Source organism: Perissodus microlepis, chromosome 14 (genome assembly GCF_051167445.1).
Source record: "Perissodus microlepis isolate ML-2025 ecotype Zambia chromosome 14, ASM5116744v1, whole genome shotgun sequence".
Classification (NCBI taxonomy): domain Eukaryota; kingdom Metazoa; phylum Chordata; class Actinopteri; order Cichliformes; family Cichlidae; genus Perissodus; species Perissodus microlepis.
Genome location: NC_140474.1, coordinates 6,349,606 through 6,366,717, shown reverse-complemented (window position 1 = coordinate 6,366,717; position 17,112 = coordinate 6,349,606). Strand labels below are relative to the sequence as shown.

At 42.5% G+C, this 17,112-nt stretch overlaps 1 protein-coding gene across 1 annotated transcript; it reads left to right on the top strand.

The window, feature by feature from the left end:
• Positions 1-3,560: 3,560 nt before the first annotated feature.
• Positions 3,561-16,279, top strand: LOC146373316 (cytochrome P450 2F5-like). Its single transcript, XM_084951291.1, has 9 exons — positions 3,561-3,840; positions 4,049-4,211; positions 4,340-4,489; positions 7,214-7,374; positions 7,554-7,730; positions 15,077-15,218; positions 15,340-15,527; positions 15,634-15,775; positions 15,906-16,279. The coding sequence occupies exons 1-9, from the start codon at positions 3,670-3,672 to the stop codon at positions 16,085-16,087; spliced, it is 1,476 nt and encodes a 491-aa protein (XP_084807417.1). The 5' UTR covers positions 3,561-3,669; the 3' UTR covers positions 16,088-16,279.
• The last annotated feature ends 833 nt before the right edge of the window (positions 16,280-17,112 follow it).

Below are 17,112 nucleotides of genomic sequence, written 5' to 3'. Positions count from 1 at the left end.
TGGGATCAACAAGAAAAGATTTTCGGAATATCAACAAATTAAATCCATAGTAAAAAAGAAATTTAATCCCAGTGAAGCTGAATTACAAACACCACCAATTGTGGTACAATTTTTTAATCTAAAACCCCCCAAATTACCTGTCTAAAATATACAGAACACTTTCCAATATAGATGAATCAATATCCCTTCTTATTGCAAAATGGGAAGTGGATTTATCGATCAGCTTAGACCAAAACCTTTGGTCTCAGATATTCTTAAAAACCTTTCAATGGATCAGAAATCCCAGTTTGCAATTAATACAATACAAAATATTACACAGAGTGCACTATACTGGTCATAGGATGTTCAAGATGGGCTATACGTCTTCCAACAACTGCTCACACTGCACAGCAAATACACCGGACAATTATATCCACGCTCTTTGGTTCTGACCACCAGTTCAGAAGCTTTGGGGCGAGATATGTGAAGACTTATCAAAGTGTCTGAAATGTAACATTCCAGCCTCCCCTTTAGTATGCTTGCTGGGCAACTTGGATGAGGTCATTACAGAAATAAACACAGCCCACATTGTTTTTACGGCCCTATGCATTGCCAAGAAAACGGTCCTCATTAACTGGAAAAATAAAAAATAATCTTAATTCTAACCAATATAAAAACTATCTAATAGATCACATTAGTCTTGATACAGCCTCTGCCATCACATTTGATCAATCCCTCTGGGCTCCTTTGATCGGCTTCATCACCTAGTGGGGGTGGGGGGGGTCATGGTTTGGTCCTGCCTTCACTATTGTGGTTGATATGGGGGTAGGGACGGCCTTAGGGCGTCTAGGGATTCCCTAGGGATGTTTTCCCTGGAGGGCCTAATGCGGGGGTTGTGGCCATGACCTGGTTAGGGGCTCTGGTGGCTCTTAGATGGTGTTTTCCTTGTGGCTGCGTACAGCAGAGATGGGGGAGGGTCTGTGCTGGCAGACGTTGGTTACTGGCCTGGTAGTCTGGCTGCCCCTGGGTGGGTCCGGGACGGGCGTGGAGGCTTGGGGGTCTGGGGGTGCTCCGCCCCCGGGCTGGGGCTCTGGCTGGGCCTTGGGTACCGGTTGTTGTGTCGCCGGGGTGGTGGGCGGGTGAGTGCATGGGGGCTCAGCCCCGGAACGGGGGACCTCTAGTGCATCGGCCCAACTGGAGGGCTCTCTAACTGGTGGGGAGGCTGTTACATCTTTGCAGGAGGTCTCCTCTCTACAGGAGCACACTCTGCAGGTGGGGGAGAGATATTGGAGAGGTGGAGAATGACTCAGCCTGGGTGTCTTTTGTCTTGTGTAGTCTGGGAGAAGATTGGATGATGGGGTGGGTGCAGTTTTCTCTGCGGTGGGGTCAGGTGGGCTGCCCCGGACTGGGCGCTGGTGCCCTACCCTCAATTTTAAATGCATTTAGACACTGAGTTTTCGGGAGGAGCCGTGCTGCTCTCTGGCAGGAAGCACCATGTCCTCCTGTGTTTTAAATGCACTTTAGAACAACACACAGCAACACTACATATGAGCAGGCGGAGGGAGGGTTTGGGGTCTTCACTCACCCCCGTTCTGTTAACCGTCGGGGCAGGGGGACTGGGAGGAGGTGCTGGCCGTCGGATTGGGGTCTGGGATGCGGGGCCTCCCAGCTACTGCAGATAAGGAGGCGGTCTGCTTTCCTCCACCCCAGAGAGAAGGGTTACATCTCCTGGGTCCGGGTATGGTTTGCCCCTCTGGGGGCAGGGGTACCCGGACCTGGGATATAGAGTATGTTTGGGGAGTGTGAATGTGTGTACAGTGTCTGTTTGTGTCTGTCTCCACGTCGGGTGAGTGCCGAGTATTTGGTTGTGTATATGGGGGTGGGTATGCACGTTTGTGTCTGCGTGCGCCTGTTCGTCTATGTCTGTATGTCAGCTTGGGTCTTAGACTCCACCTCTCTGGGAATATCTCAGGCTCTCCGAGGTATGGAGACCTATCTCCCCTCATCACACTCCCTGCCAGTGGCTGATGCCCTCAGACGTTGGTGTGTTGGTGGTTCTTGGCGTCTGGGGCTCGGGCTGGACGCTTATGTATGTACTGAGTCACTCCTGGTGGCCGATTGGCGGGGCCTGGCGCCTGTGGCCCATCTTGGCCCCTTCCGGGGGGTGGGGTGGGGTGCCCTCAGGCCTCTGGGCCTCCACAAACAACTTGCACAGGCACTTGAGAACTGTCCACCCATCAGTGCAATGGGAAGATAAAACGCAGTCACTTGAGTGTGATATTAATAAAGATACCAGTGTGTCCACTGTAACTTTTGCTGCTGCTGCATCTATAGCATCTTGCAGTATACCACTCTAAACCAACCCAGAGCTCTATTAGACAGCTTTTGCAGAAGTCTGTGACCCCGAGCAAGACAGAACTCAATTGATAAAGACCTATCAAAAATGATTGCAAGAACAAATAGCTCAGAAGTGCATTTAATGTGTTTATTGTTGTGTGTCATCTAGCCTGCCGCTGCTGTTGGTTTTGGAGCCGCAATAAAATGTTTCACAGTTTTAAAAAAAATTCTAAAAAACATAATAAATTGAAGGTTAAGTAAGAAGAATGGTTAATCAGGAAGCTCACCAGTGTCATATTCCATGCTTATGCACACTCCCTGTTAAATATAAACAGATCTCCTAAAGAACAGTGACTATATATATATGTGTGACTGTCCTGGGTCTTGGAGCCAGGCTTTTGGATTGCTGGCATATTAAGTTCTGTTTTTATTACAGTTTGATTTATCCTGTTCTGTTAGTATAGTTCAATCAATCAATCAATCAATCAATCAATCAATCAACTTTTATTCGCCACATGCAGTAAACTGCAGTGAAATGAACCCGCCCCCCGACCTTACACACACAACACAGACATCACATGGGGATACAAGTCAGAGAACGGTTGCATTACAGAAAAAAACACTGAAATGTACACTACAATGGGAAAAGTACAAGAGGAAAAAAAGAGACCTCTACTCATGCTGGGCTACAGGAGGACAGCATGAGAACAGGAAACAAAAAAACTCCTCTGCACAAAAAAGCACATAAATGTCCACAGTACAACATTATAGAGCACGTGACCAGCAACAGGGTTGGGTAGGGGAAAGGAGTAATCCCAGGCAACACAGCAGCCATCCTGCCACTGCGTCGACTCACCAGCGCGGGCCCAGACCCGCCTCGTGTTCCCAGGAGGCAACAAGCATCGAAGGCGTTGGAAGGGGAGGGGGGATGTGTGAGTGCTTATCAGTGTAAGTGTATGTGTGTGCGTGTCCATAGTTCAGCTGAGACAGTGTCCTTCACCTATCAGGCTAAGTAAACAGTCTTCCAGCCAACCCAGGTGGCCTTGCATGGGATGGGAAGAATAGTCATCACACAGTCGTTATCAGGGAGTATTTGTTCTGCTCCAGCCTTGGGCCGTGCAGCTAGTTTTACTCTTAGTTAGACTTTGCAGTCTTAATCCCAATGTTATATTGTCTTTGAGTTCTTCTTTCAACAGGGCTCTCTGTAGCTTTATTTGTGTAGCTGTAGTGTGAACTTCATAGTTCTCATAACACTGAGTCTTGTTGAAATTTCTTTTTGCTTCTAGTTCCTTGACTTGCTGCTGTCTTGTATTTTTTTCATTATTTTATACTTTTTATATTATATAGAGCAGGATGGAATCTTGTGCAACTGTGATCTTGGCAGGTTTAATCTTAGTTCTGCTGTGGATGTTTAATATAAAACACAAAAGGAACTGGCATTTGCCTCCAGGACCCACTGCACTTCCTCTCATAGGAAACCTTCTACAGATAGACAAAAAAGCACCTTTTAAAAGCTTTGTTAAGGTAAGAGTTCACTTTTTAAAATATTGTGCTGTTTTTTAAGTTGTACAATATTTTTTCTCGTAATTTGAGGAGACTCGCACACTTTCTATAAACACACCAAACTTTAACAGCATGTTGGCATTTAGACAAAACTTCAGATGAATGCTCATTTAAATAAATGATTCATTTAATTTAAATGATTTAAATAAATCATTTTACCTATCTTTAGTTCAGTGAAACCTATGGGCCAGTGATGACAGTATACCTAGGCTGGCAGCGGACAGTAGTTCTGGTAGGATATGATGCTGTGAAAGAAGCCTTGGTGGATCAAGCAGATGACTTCACAGGCAGAGCCCCAACTCCATTTCTACACAACCCTAACAAGAAATATGGTAAAGCATGATCACTCAAATATGTTGTCTTTGTCAAGGCGAAGTGATTTTGTTTCCTAGTGTTTAATTCTTTCATGAATCAGCATGGCTTCTCTTCCATTACATTGGTAAGTGGTTTAACCTTTCAGGTATAGGGAGCGGTAACGGGGAACGCTGGCGTCAGCTGCGACGCTTCACACTGACCACTCTAAGAGACTTTGGGATGGGACGCAAGGGGATGGAAGAATGGATCCAAGAAGAGAGTGAACATATGAGGGCTCACATACATAAATTAAAAGGTATAGTTGCTGAAAGGTCATTTCACATGAAGCTGTATACATGTATTTATATAACATATTAAAAAAAATGCTGATAAATGAAAATAAGTTTACTATGCACAGCCTATCTACCTAAATTTATATTTCATAAAATATTTAAATGCTGATACGTGAAAATAAATACATCACTATATGGAGCACTATCACCCCTAGTGACCACACCCATATACCTATATTTAACTGCAACTCTGGGTACCCCAAGTGTACACACTCTCTGCCGTGAGAATGTCCTAAAGAAAGAAACTCACTGACACATCATCCTAGACTATCAAGTGCCCTGAACATTACAGGACATTATAACACTAATGGAAAAATAATCAGTCTTAAGTTTAGCAAGATAGAAGCATACCACAGTGGGCTAATCCCACTAACCCATTATTTTCCAATACTGAATTGACACCCACCACAGCCACCCAAAAAACCCAATATGATCTACTAAAATGGTGTTTTTGTGAGCTTCAGGTTGTTAACACAACAGGATGCACAACAACGGATCTCAGAAAACACATTCAAATGCATGAAAACTAGTGATGGTAAATTTGATTCTACTGAATCGAGTTTGAATGAGTCACTCACACAAGTGAATCGGGTTTTTTGAGTCATTTGAGTCACTGAGTCAGTTGACCAGAGAGTGCAAAAAATTTACATTTTCACTCAAACTTAATTTGTTTCTCTTTTCATGTATATCCTACTGTTAAGATGAGTGATTGAAAAAGAAAAACAACTATTTTTATGGAGCAAAAAAGAACAAAAAAAATTTCTAAAGGGAACATTTATTTTATTTATTTTTATTTTATTTTATTAGTATTTTCCTCAAATGTGTCAAATATATATTTTCTCATCTAAATGTCCACTGAGCTGTGAGCCAGGGAACCGTAATGCGCCTTAACATTGGTTGCCAACCAAGAAGAAGAAGCTGTGAGCCAGGAGGGAGGGGGCGAGGGAGTGAGTGATTCGTTTATGCTACGATTCAGCACAGGAGGGAGGGGGTTAGTGAGTCCTGAGTGATTTGTTTGCGCTATAATTCAGCACAGGAAGGAGGGGGTTAGTGAGTCCTGAGTGATTCGTTCATGCTATGATTCAGCACAGGAGGGAGGGGGTTAGTGAGTCCTGAGTGATTCGTTCGCGCTATAATTCAGCACAGGAGGGAGGGGGTTAGTGAGTCCTGAGTGATTCGTTCGCGCTATAATTCAGCACAGGAGGGAGGGGGTTAGTGAGTCCTGAGTGATTCGTTCGCGCTATGATTCAGTACAGGAGGGAGGGGGTTAGTGAGTCCTGAGTGATTCGCTTACGCTACGATTCAGCACAGGAAGGGAGGGGGTGAGTAGCTAAAATGTGCTGTTAGCATGTTAGCAGAGCGATGCTACTGTGAACCCAGGAGCTATAGGGCTTTGGAGCGGACGTCACGCCGCAATGTATTGTGGGAGCGCGGCACCATTTTCTGGGTCTACAAATCAAAACAGACACACTGTCTTGGAACGACAACGACAAGAAACATGCTTAAAAGCAGCTCAAAAGAAAACGGACGGTATAGAGACCGATTGCGTCCAGAGGCGAAGCAGCGGTACTTGAAAAAAATAGAGTGCATCGGAGATGTGGACCCATATGAAATACGGCAGTGGAGAAAAGACCCAGGCGACTTACCACCACTGTCCTTACCCGATATCTTCACGCATCTTGTTAACCCTAACTCTAACCCTCACGTTCGGATTTCGGAGTGCCCCATGTGTAACGTTGGCACCCAGTCTGGATTTGTTTGATCCATTTCATAGGCAGGCTTCCCCACAGTTGTGTGAAAGAATTAGCGAATCGTTACATAGTACGCATGTCTGCACAGTCACTCAATTCTATGTTTGATCGCAATTTCTATAACCTCCGAGGACACCAACGATAATATTATTAAGCTATAAAGAGTGATATAAACATATATAAAACTTACCGGAGTGAAAATGTCTGGAGCACACCAACAGATATCTGGAGATGGAAGTGAACTGGATATCAGCTCGTCTCACGGCTGCTATTCAGGCTAGATGCCTTCGTTTTGTAAGGTCCGCCATATAAGCTCCCTCATGTTGCTTCCAGGTTGGGAAAGAATAAAAAGACAAACCCTTTTTAAGCTTATTCCCTTGCCGGTCGTGCGATTGAACATTGCAGCCGACCACACAGCAAGTACAAACCATGGCTGTTGTGTGTGCCTTCGCTCCTTTTTCGCTTGGAGCATCAGGCCAAAATCCTTTCCACGCCCACCCTCGTGACATCACGCTCCAAAGCCCTATTGTCTTGATGTGAGCTTCTACTCAGGGTTTTTTCTTCCTGTTCAGAGCAGAAATGTTTTTGTTAAGAAGCTGGCTGTTGTTTTCCCCCACAATTTTAATTATAAGCTAGATATATTTCTACTAATGAAATTAGTTTGCTAAGAGCAACAGCGATGAGTCAGTGAGTCAGTTGGGCTTGTGAATCATGATTCACGAGTCAGTAAAGTGATTCTCGAGTATTGAATGATTCGTTTATGATTCGCGCATCACTAATGAAAACTGTTATTTGGGAAAGCCATGTGCCAACAAACATACTCTTTAAATCTCTTTAAAAAACTGACCTACCAGTGGGAAAGTTGGAAGTGTGGGCATGTCATAACTAAAGTGAAGTCCTTAGTTAATTTGACAGATGATTCCCCTTCTCTTGCAGGTGCACCATTTGACCCCACATTCTTATTGAGCTGTACTGTGTCTAACGTGATCTGCTGCCTGGTTTTTGGTCAACGGTTCATCTATGAAGACAAGCAGTTCTTGCGCCTCCTTACCATACTTTCTCATATAGAAAAGGTTAACAGCAGCCCCGTGGGTCAGGTAACTGAAAGTGGGAGCAAAATTAAAGATTAAATAGAAATGCTTTTTAATTTGATTTTCATATTTTGTATAAGAGTATATACGTCTTTTGAAAACCATACTGTAAAAATGATCCAAACACAGTAGATGTATCATTGTCTCTTCACAAGAATGTATGTTGCTATGCTTCTTTACAACAGATGTACAACATCTTTCCGAAACTCATGGACCATCTTCCAGGCCCCCATCAAAAAATTTTTGCAGAGTATGAAGAAGTGAGAAAGTTTATCAAGATGAAGATCCAAGAACACAAAGACACATTGGACCCCAGCTCCCCACGAGACTACATAGACTCCTTCCTTATTCGAATCAACCAGGTTGGAAAACTTAAGCATAATTTATCAAAGAAAGCTCAAAACTACAAATACTGTGTTTATTGATGTAGGCAATTAATATAATCTAAAGTGCTAAAAATCGTTTTCTTATCTTGCTATGAATGATTTTAAACACTCCTCTGTGAATTGTCACCTTCTTGTGATGGAAAGGTTTGCATGTTGTTGGAGGAATTTGTTTGTGACAGGGTCTCCTAAGGCAAACTTGTCCTGGCTAAGGGACCAAATAAAAACTGATTCAGATAATAAGCAGTGAATCCTGCTTGTGCTGCGATATTCGGGACTGAAAACCGAGGAACATTCACACACTTTCAGCTTGTTGTGTTTGTTGGTATATTACTGACTTTAACTATCCATTAAATCATCAAATTCACCGTAAGATTAAGATCAACTATTGAATGGCATCTAACCCCATGTTTGCCTACTGGTGGTGGTCAGAGGGCCCGGTGGCGCCAGTGTCCGGCAGCCTGGCCTCTGTCAGTGCGCCCCAGGGCAGCTGTGGCTACAATGTAGCTTGCCATTGCCTGTGTGTGAATGGGTGAATGACTGAATGTAGTGTGAAGCGCTTTGGGGTCCTTAGGGACTAGAAAAGCGCTATACAAATGCAGGCCATTTACTATACAAATGCAGGCCATATATTTTAAAGCGTGGTTCTCAAACTTTCCATAAAAATGACCATCTCATAAAATATATGGCTCTTGAAGTACCGTAGTACAGTAGTATAGGCCTATTTAACACCATATACAGTTTACACAAGACAATTTGAATTCTTATATGAATGTTATTTATTTTAACTGTCATAAACAGAATGTGACGAGTCATAATAATAACAACTGTGCTGCATTAAAACATTCACAGCTGGTGGGATATCTGGTCTTTAAGTGATGACGTGGTGAATCCTGCTTCCGGGTCCAAAATACTCTGCATTTATTAAAGCTTTGTGCTTTTAAGATGTTTTAATTCTTGTGCATCTTGTTCTATTTAGTCTGAACAAGACCTCCCAAAAAGTCAGTGATCACTGTCGGCCTCTCTCGGTTTTTATCACCACTATTCATTTTAAAGCTAAGTTTTTAAAACCTTATGATGTAACTACAACCCAGCCCACGCAGCAGTATATTAATGACTAACCTCGCATTGTGGATGGATTATCTCAGTTGTTCTCCTCACTGAAGTTTGGTCCGTTTACAGGATCCTGCCATCTAACCCTCACATTAACTTTTATCGAGTGGAAAGAAAGTTAGCGTTCATCCTCCAGCTTCAATGTTATGCTACCCATAGCTGTGGAGCTAGCCATCACACAGCACATCATTATATACCAGCTAGCCCAACTTCAGTAACCCTATAAACGCCACTGCTGTGTAGTTTTCTGTCTTCATTTATGTCAGAAGTGATAGCAGAGCTGTACGTTTTTATTTTTGCTGTGGTGGTTAAGCTGCCGGATTTTTGGCTTCACGACCCTCCTTCATGCTTCGTGCACGTCGAAGCTCAGTTTGCTCTTCGTGGCGTTTCAGCCGACAACACGAAATACCATCATGTGGTGACCTCACTGGATCTGCTGTCCACCCGCCGTGTGATGACCATCCTCCGGGATCCCCCCACCCAAGGGAAATACACCGCTCTCAAGGTGCTGAGCTGAGCTACTCCCTCTCCGACGCAGAGTGGGCCAAGAAACTCCTCTCTCTCTCAGGCCTGGGTGATGGTACCGCTCTTGAGCTCACGGAGAGCACGCTGTCCTTGCTAGGAACAGATGATGGCGGATTCCTCTTCACTCACGTCTTCCTCCAACAGTGCGAGCTGGCCTTGCCAACTCTCCACTGCTGGCTGCGAAGGATTACTGCTCACTGGCAGAAGCGGATCGCATTCTCCTGTCTACCAGGAGCTTCGACATAGATAGTTCCCAACTCACCGACGGCATCTCCCCCGCCTGCACCAATTCTCCCGGTGGCCTGCGACTCATCGATGGTGGCTGGGATCACGGCACCACGGTAAAGTGCTGTGTTTTTACCATCAGTGTTTGGCCCCGTAGTACGGCGCTGTCTGCCACCTTGCAGTTTTAAGGCCCAGGGAAACGAGCCCACCAGTGCTCTGTAGCGGCCGTGACTGCTGGCGATAAGGAAAGGCTGTTCTTGTGTCGTCTTTACATACCTCCATGATGGTATATTATTTATTATTATTTATGTTAATTCCCGCGTACCACTACAGGGAGCCCAAGCACCACCAAAGTAAAGGCTTTAAAGTAAAGGCTTCAAAACCAAGTTGACACTGAAAGTACTAACATCACTAATATCACAGAACTTTGCATGTGGCCAAAAGTAATGTTTTAATGTTCTTTGTTATCAAACATTTGCACATAAATAAGTGACATAATATTCAGTACTTACTTTTAAAAGTTTACTCTTCTGCTGCCCCGCTTCAGCCATCCACTGTTTTTTTTTTCCGAAAAAATTATCCACACCCACATACACGCTATGAATTCTGGGATAGGTTGGGCCACGAAGGATACACCTGACCCATCCTTCAAATTCGGAAAAATGAAAGACGCATTTGTCGGCCGCATTTGGAGCAACTTTTGAATTGGGACAGCCTTTGTTGCGTCACTGTGATGTAATCGGCCTTTAAATGTGGCCTCCGAAGGATGCAGACCCTGAATTGGGACACAGCCATTGTGTTGACCTTCGGCTGCACGCAGAGTATAGCACCAACAGTAGCTGAAGAAAAAACTTGTGTGGGAGTTAAGTGAGATCATGGTGCAAGACTTTCAGTCAGCCACAAAGCAATTCTCACACATCATCAGCTCACTAAGGAGAGGAAAGTGGTGCCAGTGTTGCCAACTCCCCAGTAAGGAAAATTGCTATTGGCTGTCCTAAAAGTACAGTAGAAGTAGCTAAATATCATCATTGCCTAATTTGCATAATTGGTCCTGCGTATGTAATTGTAACAGACGCTGTAGGAGAGAAAAATAACATCGTGGTAGAGGCATAAAAAAACACCCTAAAAGTATTTAGAATATATTTAGAACTACAAATTCAATTTCTCTTACTAATTATAGTTTTCAGTAATTCCAACCCTCCTCCTTTATCTGGACTTTGGACCGGCAAAAGTGACCTGAAATAGGCACTCTGGCGGAGTTACTTTTTTGGTTTGTGTGTTTTTAACTGTTTTTAAAAGTAACAGTAAAAGAAGAATATTTTTTAAATAACTATTAACAATCAAAATGGACAGAGCCTCCCAGCATTGCAAACCTCGTTACAACGATGGGAATGATGAATTTTAGTGCACTGATTTATTTTAGACAAAGAAAAATGTACATTTACCGCTGCTCCCGCCTTGCGTTACAGTCCGGGGGGGGGTGCAGCAGCTGCTTCGCTCGTTTGCAGTTTGCACGCATTGGGGTGAATATCGCCTGCTCTGACATCAGCTGGGGGGCGACTGCTGCGTGAGGACTATGTGCCGCCTGTAAGCATTTTGGCACGGATGAGGTGCCCACCACAGCACCCGCTGCTTGTTGAGTGCAAAAGCGATACGTGCTTTCACGTCAAAAAGTCATCATAAGTCTCCAATAACACCACAAAAAGTCGCCGGATTTGTTGCTAGTTGCTTTTTAGAAAAAAAGGCGCTAAAGGGGGTCTGAAAACTCGCTAAATATAGCGACAAAGTCGCTAAGTTGGCAACACTGAGTGGTGCTATACTAATATAGTATACATAGTAGATTGTTGCAGACGGTAACCAAAAATATTGAGTGGTTGAGGCAGGCATACTTTTACTAGGATCTCCTCAATCTCACTGACATGTCTTCTCTTGAGGAAACAGAAGCTTTAAGGGGGTATTTCAACAATTCCTCGGCAAGGCCCCTCAGGAATTCAGCCCGAGTTCCTTCAGGTACTGGATGTAAAGCCTAATCGAGATCCAGTGGCAAACGAGGTAGATGTTTCTCCTCTGAGAGGAGGGGAGCTGGTTAGTATGTTCCAACTATAAGGGGATTCTCAGTCTCTCTCGGAAGGGTACTGGAGAGGAGAGTGTCTGTAAGTTGAACCTTGGATTCAGGAGGAACGATGCAGCTTTTGTCCTCGTCATGGAAAACTGGACCGCTTCTTTATCCTACCAAGGATATTTGAGGGTGCATGTGATTTTGCCCAACCACTGAGCAGTGCTTTGTAGACTTGGAAAAGACATTCAGCCAAGTCCCTTGGTAGATTGTGCGAGAATTGCTTAGGGATCATAAGGTGACTGATTCTGTTTTGTTTTTTTTGTTTTTTTTATGGACAGAATTTCTAGGTGTAGCAAAGTGGTGGAAGGATTCCACTTTGGGGGTGTCACGATCTCCCTGTCTTTTGCAGATTATGTGGTTCTGTTGGTTACATCAAGTGGTGACCTTCAACTTGAACTGGAATGGTTTGTAGCCAAGTGTGAAGTGGTGGAAATGAGAATTAGCGCTTCCAAGTTTAAGGTCAAGGTTCTCAGCTGGAAAAGTGCACCCAAATGCTGCTAGTGGTTAGCTTTAAGTATCTCAGGGTTTTATTCCCAAGTGAGAGGAGAGGGACATGGGAGATTGACAGATGGATTGGTGATAGTTGCAGTAATGTAAATGATATCCAGATGGTGAAGAGAGAGCTGAGCATAAAAGTAAGGCCTTTGATTTACTTGATTTACTGGTTAATCTATGTCCCTCACATCATGCGAGGGACATAGATTAACCAGATTAACCATAGACCACTGCCCAGAGCTCATGAGCTCTGGGTAGTGACTGAAAAAAAAAAACATTGTGGAAACAAGCACCAAAAATGACATTTCTTCAAAGGGTGGCTGGTTTCTCCTTTTCGAGATAGAGGGAGGAATCCGGTAATTTTGGAGAAACTCAGAGTACTCATTTGTAACACCCGTCCCACGTTCTATTGAAAGGGGCCCTGAGTTCCTGTTGTTACTTACTATTGATACTCCCTTTTTGATGCTTGTGATCTGAAATGTGTATTAAAATTGACTATATGACAATAAACCACATGCAAGCAGGCCAATTATAAATTTGACTCCACTTTAGTGACGATTAGTTCCAATAACACAAAAGAAAAATAAGTGACATTAATAAAGTTTGTTGAGCAATGACAAACTATCCAACATCAACTGAAACCAAATAAATAATATGGTAGGAGAAAATTAGTGATGTTCAATTCGTGAACGAATCGTTCAATACTCAAGAATCACTTTACTGACTCGTGAATCATGATTCACAAGCCCAACTGACTCACTGACTCATCCCTGTTGCTGTTAGCAAACTAATTCCATTAGTAGAAATATATCTAGCTTATAATTAAAATTGGGGGGGGGGGGACAACAGCCAGTTTCTTAACAAAAGCATTTCTGCTCTGAACTGGAAGAAAAAACCCTGAGTAGAAGCTCACATCAAGAAAATAGCTCCTCGGTTCACAGTAGCATCGCTCTGCTAACATGCTAACAGCACATTTGAGCTACTCACCCCCTCCCTTCCTGTGCTGAATCGTAAGCATAAGCGAATCACTTAGGACTTGCTCACCCCCTCCCTCCTGTGCTGAATCATAGAGCGAACGAATCACTCACTCACTCACTCACTCACTCACTAACCCCCTCCCTCCTGTGCTGAATCGTAAGCGTAAGCGAATCACTCAGGACTCACTAACCCCCTCCCTCCTGTGCTGAATCATAGAGCAAACGAATCACTCAGGACTCACTAACCCCCTCCCTCCTGTGCTGAATCCTAAACGTAAGGGAATCACTCAGGACTCGCTCACCCCCTCCCTCCTGGCTCACAGCTTCTTCTTCTTCTTGGTTGGCAACCAATGTTAAGGCGCATTACCGCCCCCTGCCTCACAGCTCAGTGTACATTTAGATGAGAAAATATATATTTGACCCATTTAAGGAAAATACTAATAAAAGACAAATAAACAAAATAAATGTTTATTAAGCAATTTTGATAGGAAATTGCTTAATTTTAGAAATGTTTTTGCTCTTTTTTGCTCTATAAAATAGTTGTTTTTTTTTTTAGAATCATTCATCTTAGCAGTAGGATTTACATGAAAAGAGAAACAAATTAAGTTTGAGTGAAAATGTACATTTTTTGCACTCTCTGGTCAACTGACTCAGTGACTCAAATGACTCAAAAAACCCGATTCACTTTGGTGAGTGACTCATTCAAACTCGATTCAGTAAAAAGAATCAAATTTACCATCACTAGAGAAAATGCTCTCTCTTTCTAGTCTGGTATCAGTCTGGGGCAAGATATTTCTAATTTTAGAGATACTGCGCAAATGGAAGTGTCAGGAGTGTCGTGTGTGGAGGCGAGGAAGTGACCCAAACGCAGGACTCGTGGATAGTGAAGAACTGAAGATGGTTTATTATGAATCGTGGATGAACAGGGCAGGCTGGCTGACTAACTGAACATACATATGGAGAGACGACATTAACATCAATGACACGACAAAGAACTGGTGAAACCGAGGAACTTAAATACACAGGTTGAATGATGACAATGATTGGAAACAGGTGAGTACAGGGCTGAACATAATCTGACTAATGACACAAGAGACAAGCTGACACAGGGAAAAAACAGGAAGTGAGAACATTAATGTGGCGAACTAAACTTAACATGAACAAACTGAAATCACTGGGTCAACAACCCAGGAACCCTGACAGGAAGAAAGCAGTCCTACAAATGTGTTTAATATATGCATTGAAGGATATATCCTGGTCAAAAATGACTCCAATGTTCTTCACAGTGTTACTGGAGGCCAAGGTAATGCAAGCAGAGTAAGAATGTTGTTACCATATTTCTTAAGATTTTCAGGGCCAAATACAATAACCTCAGTTTTATCTTAATTTTCAAGCAGAAAATTCGAGGTCGTCCAGGTCTTTATGTTTTTAAGACATTCCAGCAGTTTAACTAATTGGTGTGTGTTATCTGGGCTCATGGATAGATAAAGCTGGGTGTCATCTGCATAGCAGTGAAACTGTATGCTATGCCTTTTGATGATACTCCCTAAGGGAAGCATGTATAATGTAAACAGAGTTGGGCCTAGCACTGAACCCAGTGGAACTCCATAATTAACCTTAATGTGCGAAGAGGACTCTCCATTTATATGAACAAATTTGAGTCTATTAAAGTAAGATGTAATGGTAAGATAATAACTGATGACAAACAGATGAGATTATTCACCTCAGGTGTGCAGGAACCTTTGGCTAGAAGCCAGAACGGATCTACACACAAATATACACTCACACAGACAGAAAGAGAAAAAATATAAAGAGAGACACATCGAAGTACAGAGAAGCACAGAAAAACAATGACAACTTTCTTCTTTCAGGAAAAGGAGATTTCCACAACTGAGTTCCACTATGACAATTTGGTCTCTACAATAATGACTCTGTTTCTGGCTGGAACACAAAGCACCAGCTCCACCCTGAGATATGCTCTTAGCGTGCTGATTAAATACCCCCCAAAACAAGGTAAGACTGTGAATTTACTTTACAATACATACAATATTAAAAGATTGTAGTTAGGAATACGTCCCTTGGTGGATGTAAAAACAGATCAGAGTGGTAATAGTTTCTGCTTTGCTGTGTCCAGAGAAAATGCAGCAAGAGATTGACACTGTTATTGGAAAAGGCCGTTGTCCCAGGATGGAGGACAGGAAGTCCCTCCCTTTTTCACTTGCTGTCATCCATGAAGTGCAGCGTTTTCTTGACATTGTGCCTCTCAGCCTCCCTCACTACACACTGAATGACATATCCTTCAGGGGTTATACAATCCCAAAGGTATTTTCAATTCCAAGATCTCATGTGTATTACAGAATCTATTGTATATCAAGTCAGAGAATAATGTTGAAAGCAGCAACACTAACAAGATATGTGTTTTGAATAGGACACTGTAATTATTCCGCTGTTGCACTCTGTGCTAAAAGAGGAAAAGCAATGGGCCACTCCCAGGTCCTTCAATCCCCAGCACTTCTTGGACAATAATGGCAACTTTAAGAAAAGTCCTGCATTCATGCCATTCTCTGCAGGTAAAGAGTCAACACACAGTTATTGATCATCCAGTTCTTTTGCATGTTGACATAATTTTTTTCCAAATATCTTGATATTTACAGTGAAAAGCAATTATTTTTAATCAGAGTCCTTTGTGTATCTCTACAGGGAAGAGAAACTGTGTTGGCGAGTCTCTGGCCCGTATGGAGCTTTTTATCTTTATAGTATCATTGCTGCAGGATTTCACTTTTTCCTGTGCTGGAGGCCCTGACAGTATAAACCTCATTCCTGAAAACAGCAGTTTTATTAATGTGCCCTGCAGATACCATATCATGGCCACACCTCGTTAAAAAGATGATTTGTTCAGACAGAGTTATAGTCTGTTTTCAAGCACTCGAACAAGGATGTCTTCATCAGCTTCTTGTGAAACAGTGATTTGATGTTTATTTTACAGTTAGTTTGCTAGTACCTCACTGATGTAGAACACACAACCATTTCATGTAAATCTTTCATCTCATCATAACTGTGTTTTCTGTTTTTTGTCATTTATTCTTTTTTTTTATGAGTTGTTTAATGGACTGTTTTTCTCTACAGGCAATAAATATTACTACTATCTTGAACAAATAACTGCTATAAATGGCTTTACACCTCTCAACAAATCATAAAGACTTTTATATAAATACTCATCATCACTGTTGAAACTGTAGAAAACAAAAAAAATACAAGGATTAACGTGAATGAATTAAAAATTGCTCTCCTGTCTGAAATGTAGTTTCAAAATTAAAATCTTAGTATTTGCTTTAATAACATTCACTCCAATGATGTATTCAGTTTCCACAAGTGTAGCACAGTGTTAACGCAGCTGGTTTTCTGCAGAGATTATTTTGACCTCTTTTGGGACAATATAGCACATTTTTAACTACGCCACAAAATTCTTTGGGGTGAAAACACGTGAACCCTGCAAAGAGAGTCTGAGGTTATCCTCTCTCTTTCCCTTTGACAGCTGGTAAGGACCCAGCACCTTGTAACGCTAAGTGGAAAGGAAAGTGGACGGTTGGAAGCACCAACTATGTCTCTAACTTGCTTGAGGCCAAGTCAATTCCATGCAGACTACCTAAATGATCACAGTGTGTTTCTGATGCGTTCAGGGTCAGTAGTTTGCTAGTACCTCACTGATGTAGAACACAAGACCATTACATGTAAATCTTTCATCTCATCATAACTGTGCTTTCTGTTTTTTGTCATGTATTGTTTTTTTGTTTCTTTTTAAAAAAAAATGAGTTATTGTTTCTTGTATTAATTGTATTAATTAATAATTATTATTAATTAGTTTTTCCTCTACAGGCAATAAATATTACTACTATTATTAATCAAT

Excerpts from the sequence above, each read along its gene's own strand:
- LOC146373316 (XM_084951291.1), top strand. The coding sequence starts at position 3,670 with ATGGAATCTTGTGCAACTGTGATCTTGGCAGGTTTAATCTTAGTTCTG. Across the intron at positions 7,375-7,553 it reads ACAGCAGCCCCGTGGGTCAG|ATGTACAACATCTTTCCGAA; the intron begins GTAACTGAAAGT and ends TCTTTACAACAG. Across the intron at positions 15,219-15,339 it reads TAAATACCCCCCAAAACAAG|AGAAAATGCAGCAAGAGATT; the intron begins GTAAGACTGTGA and ends TGCTGTGTCCAG.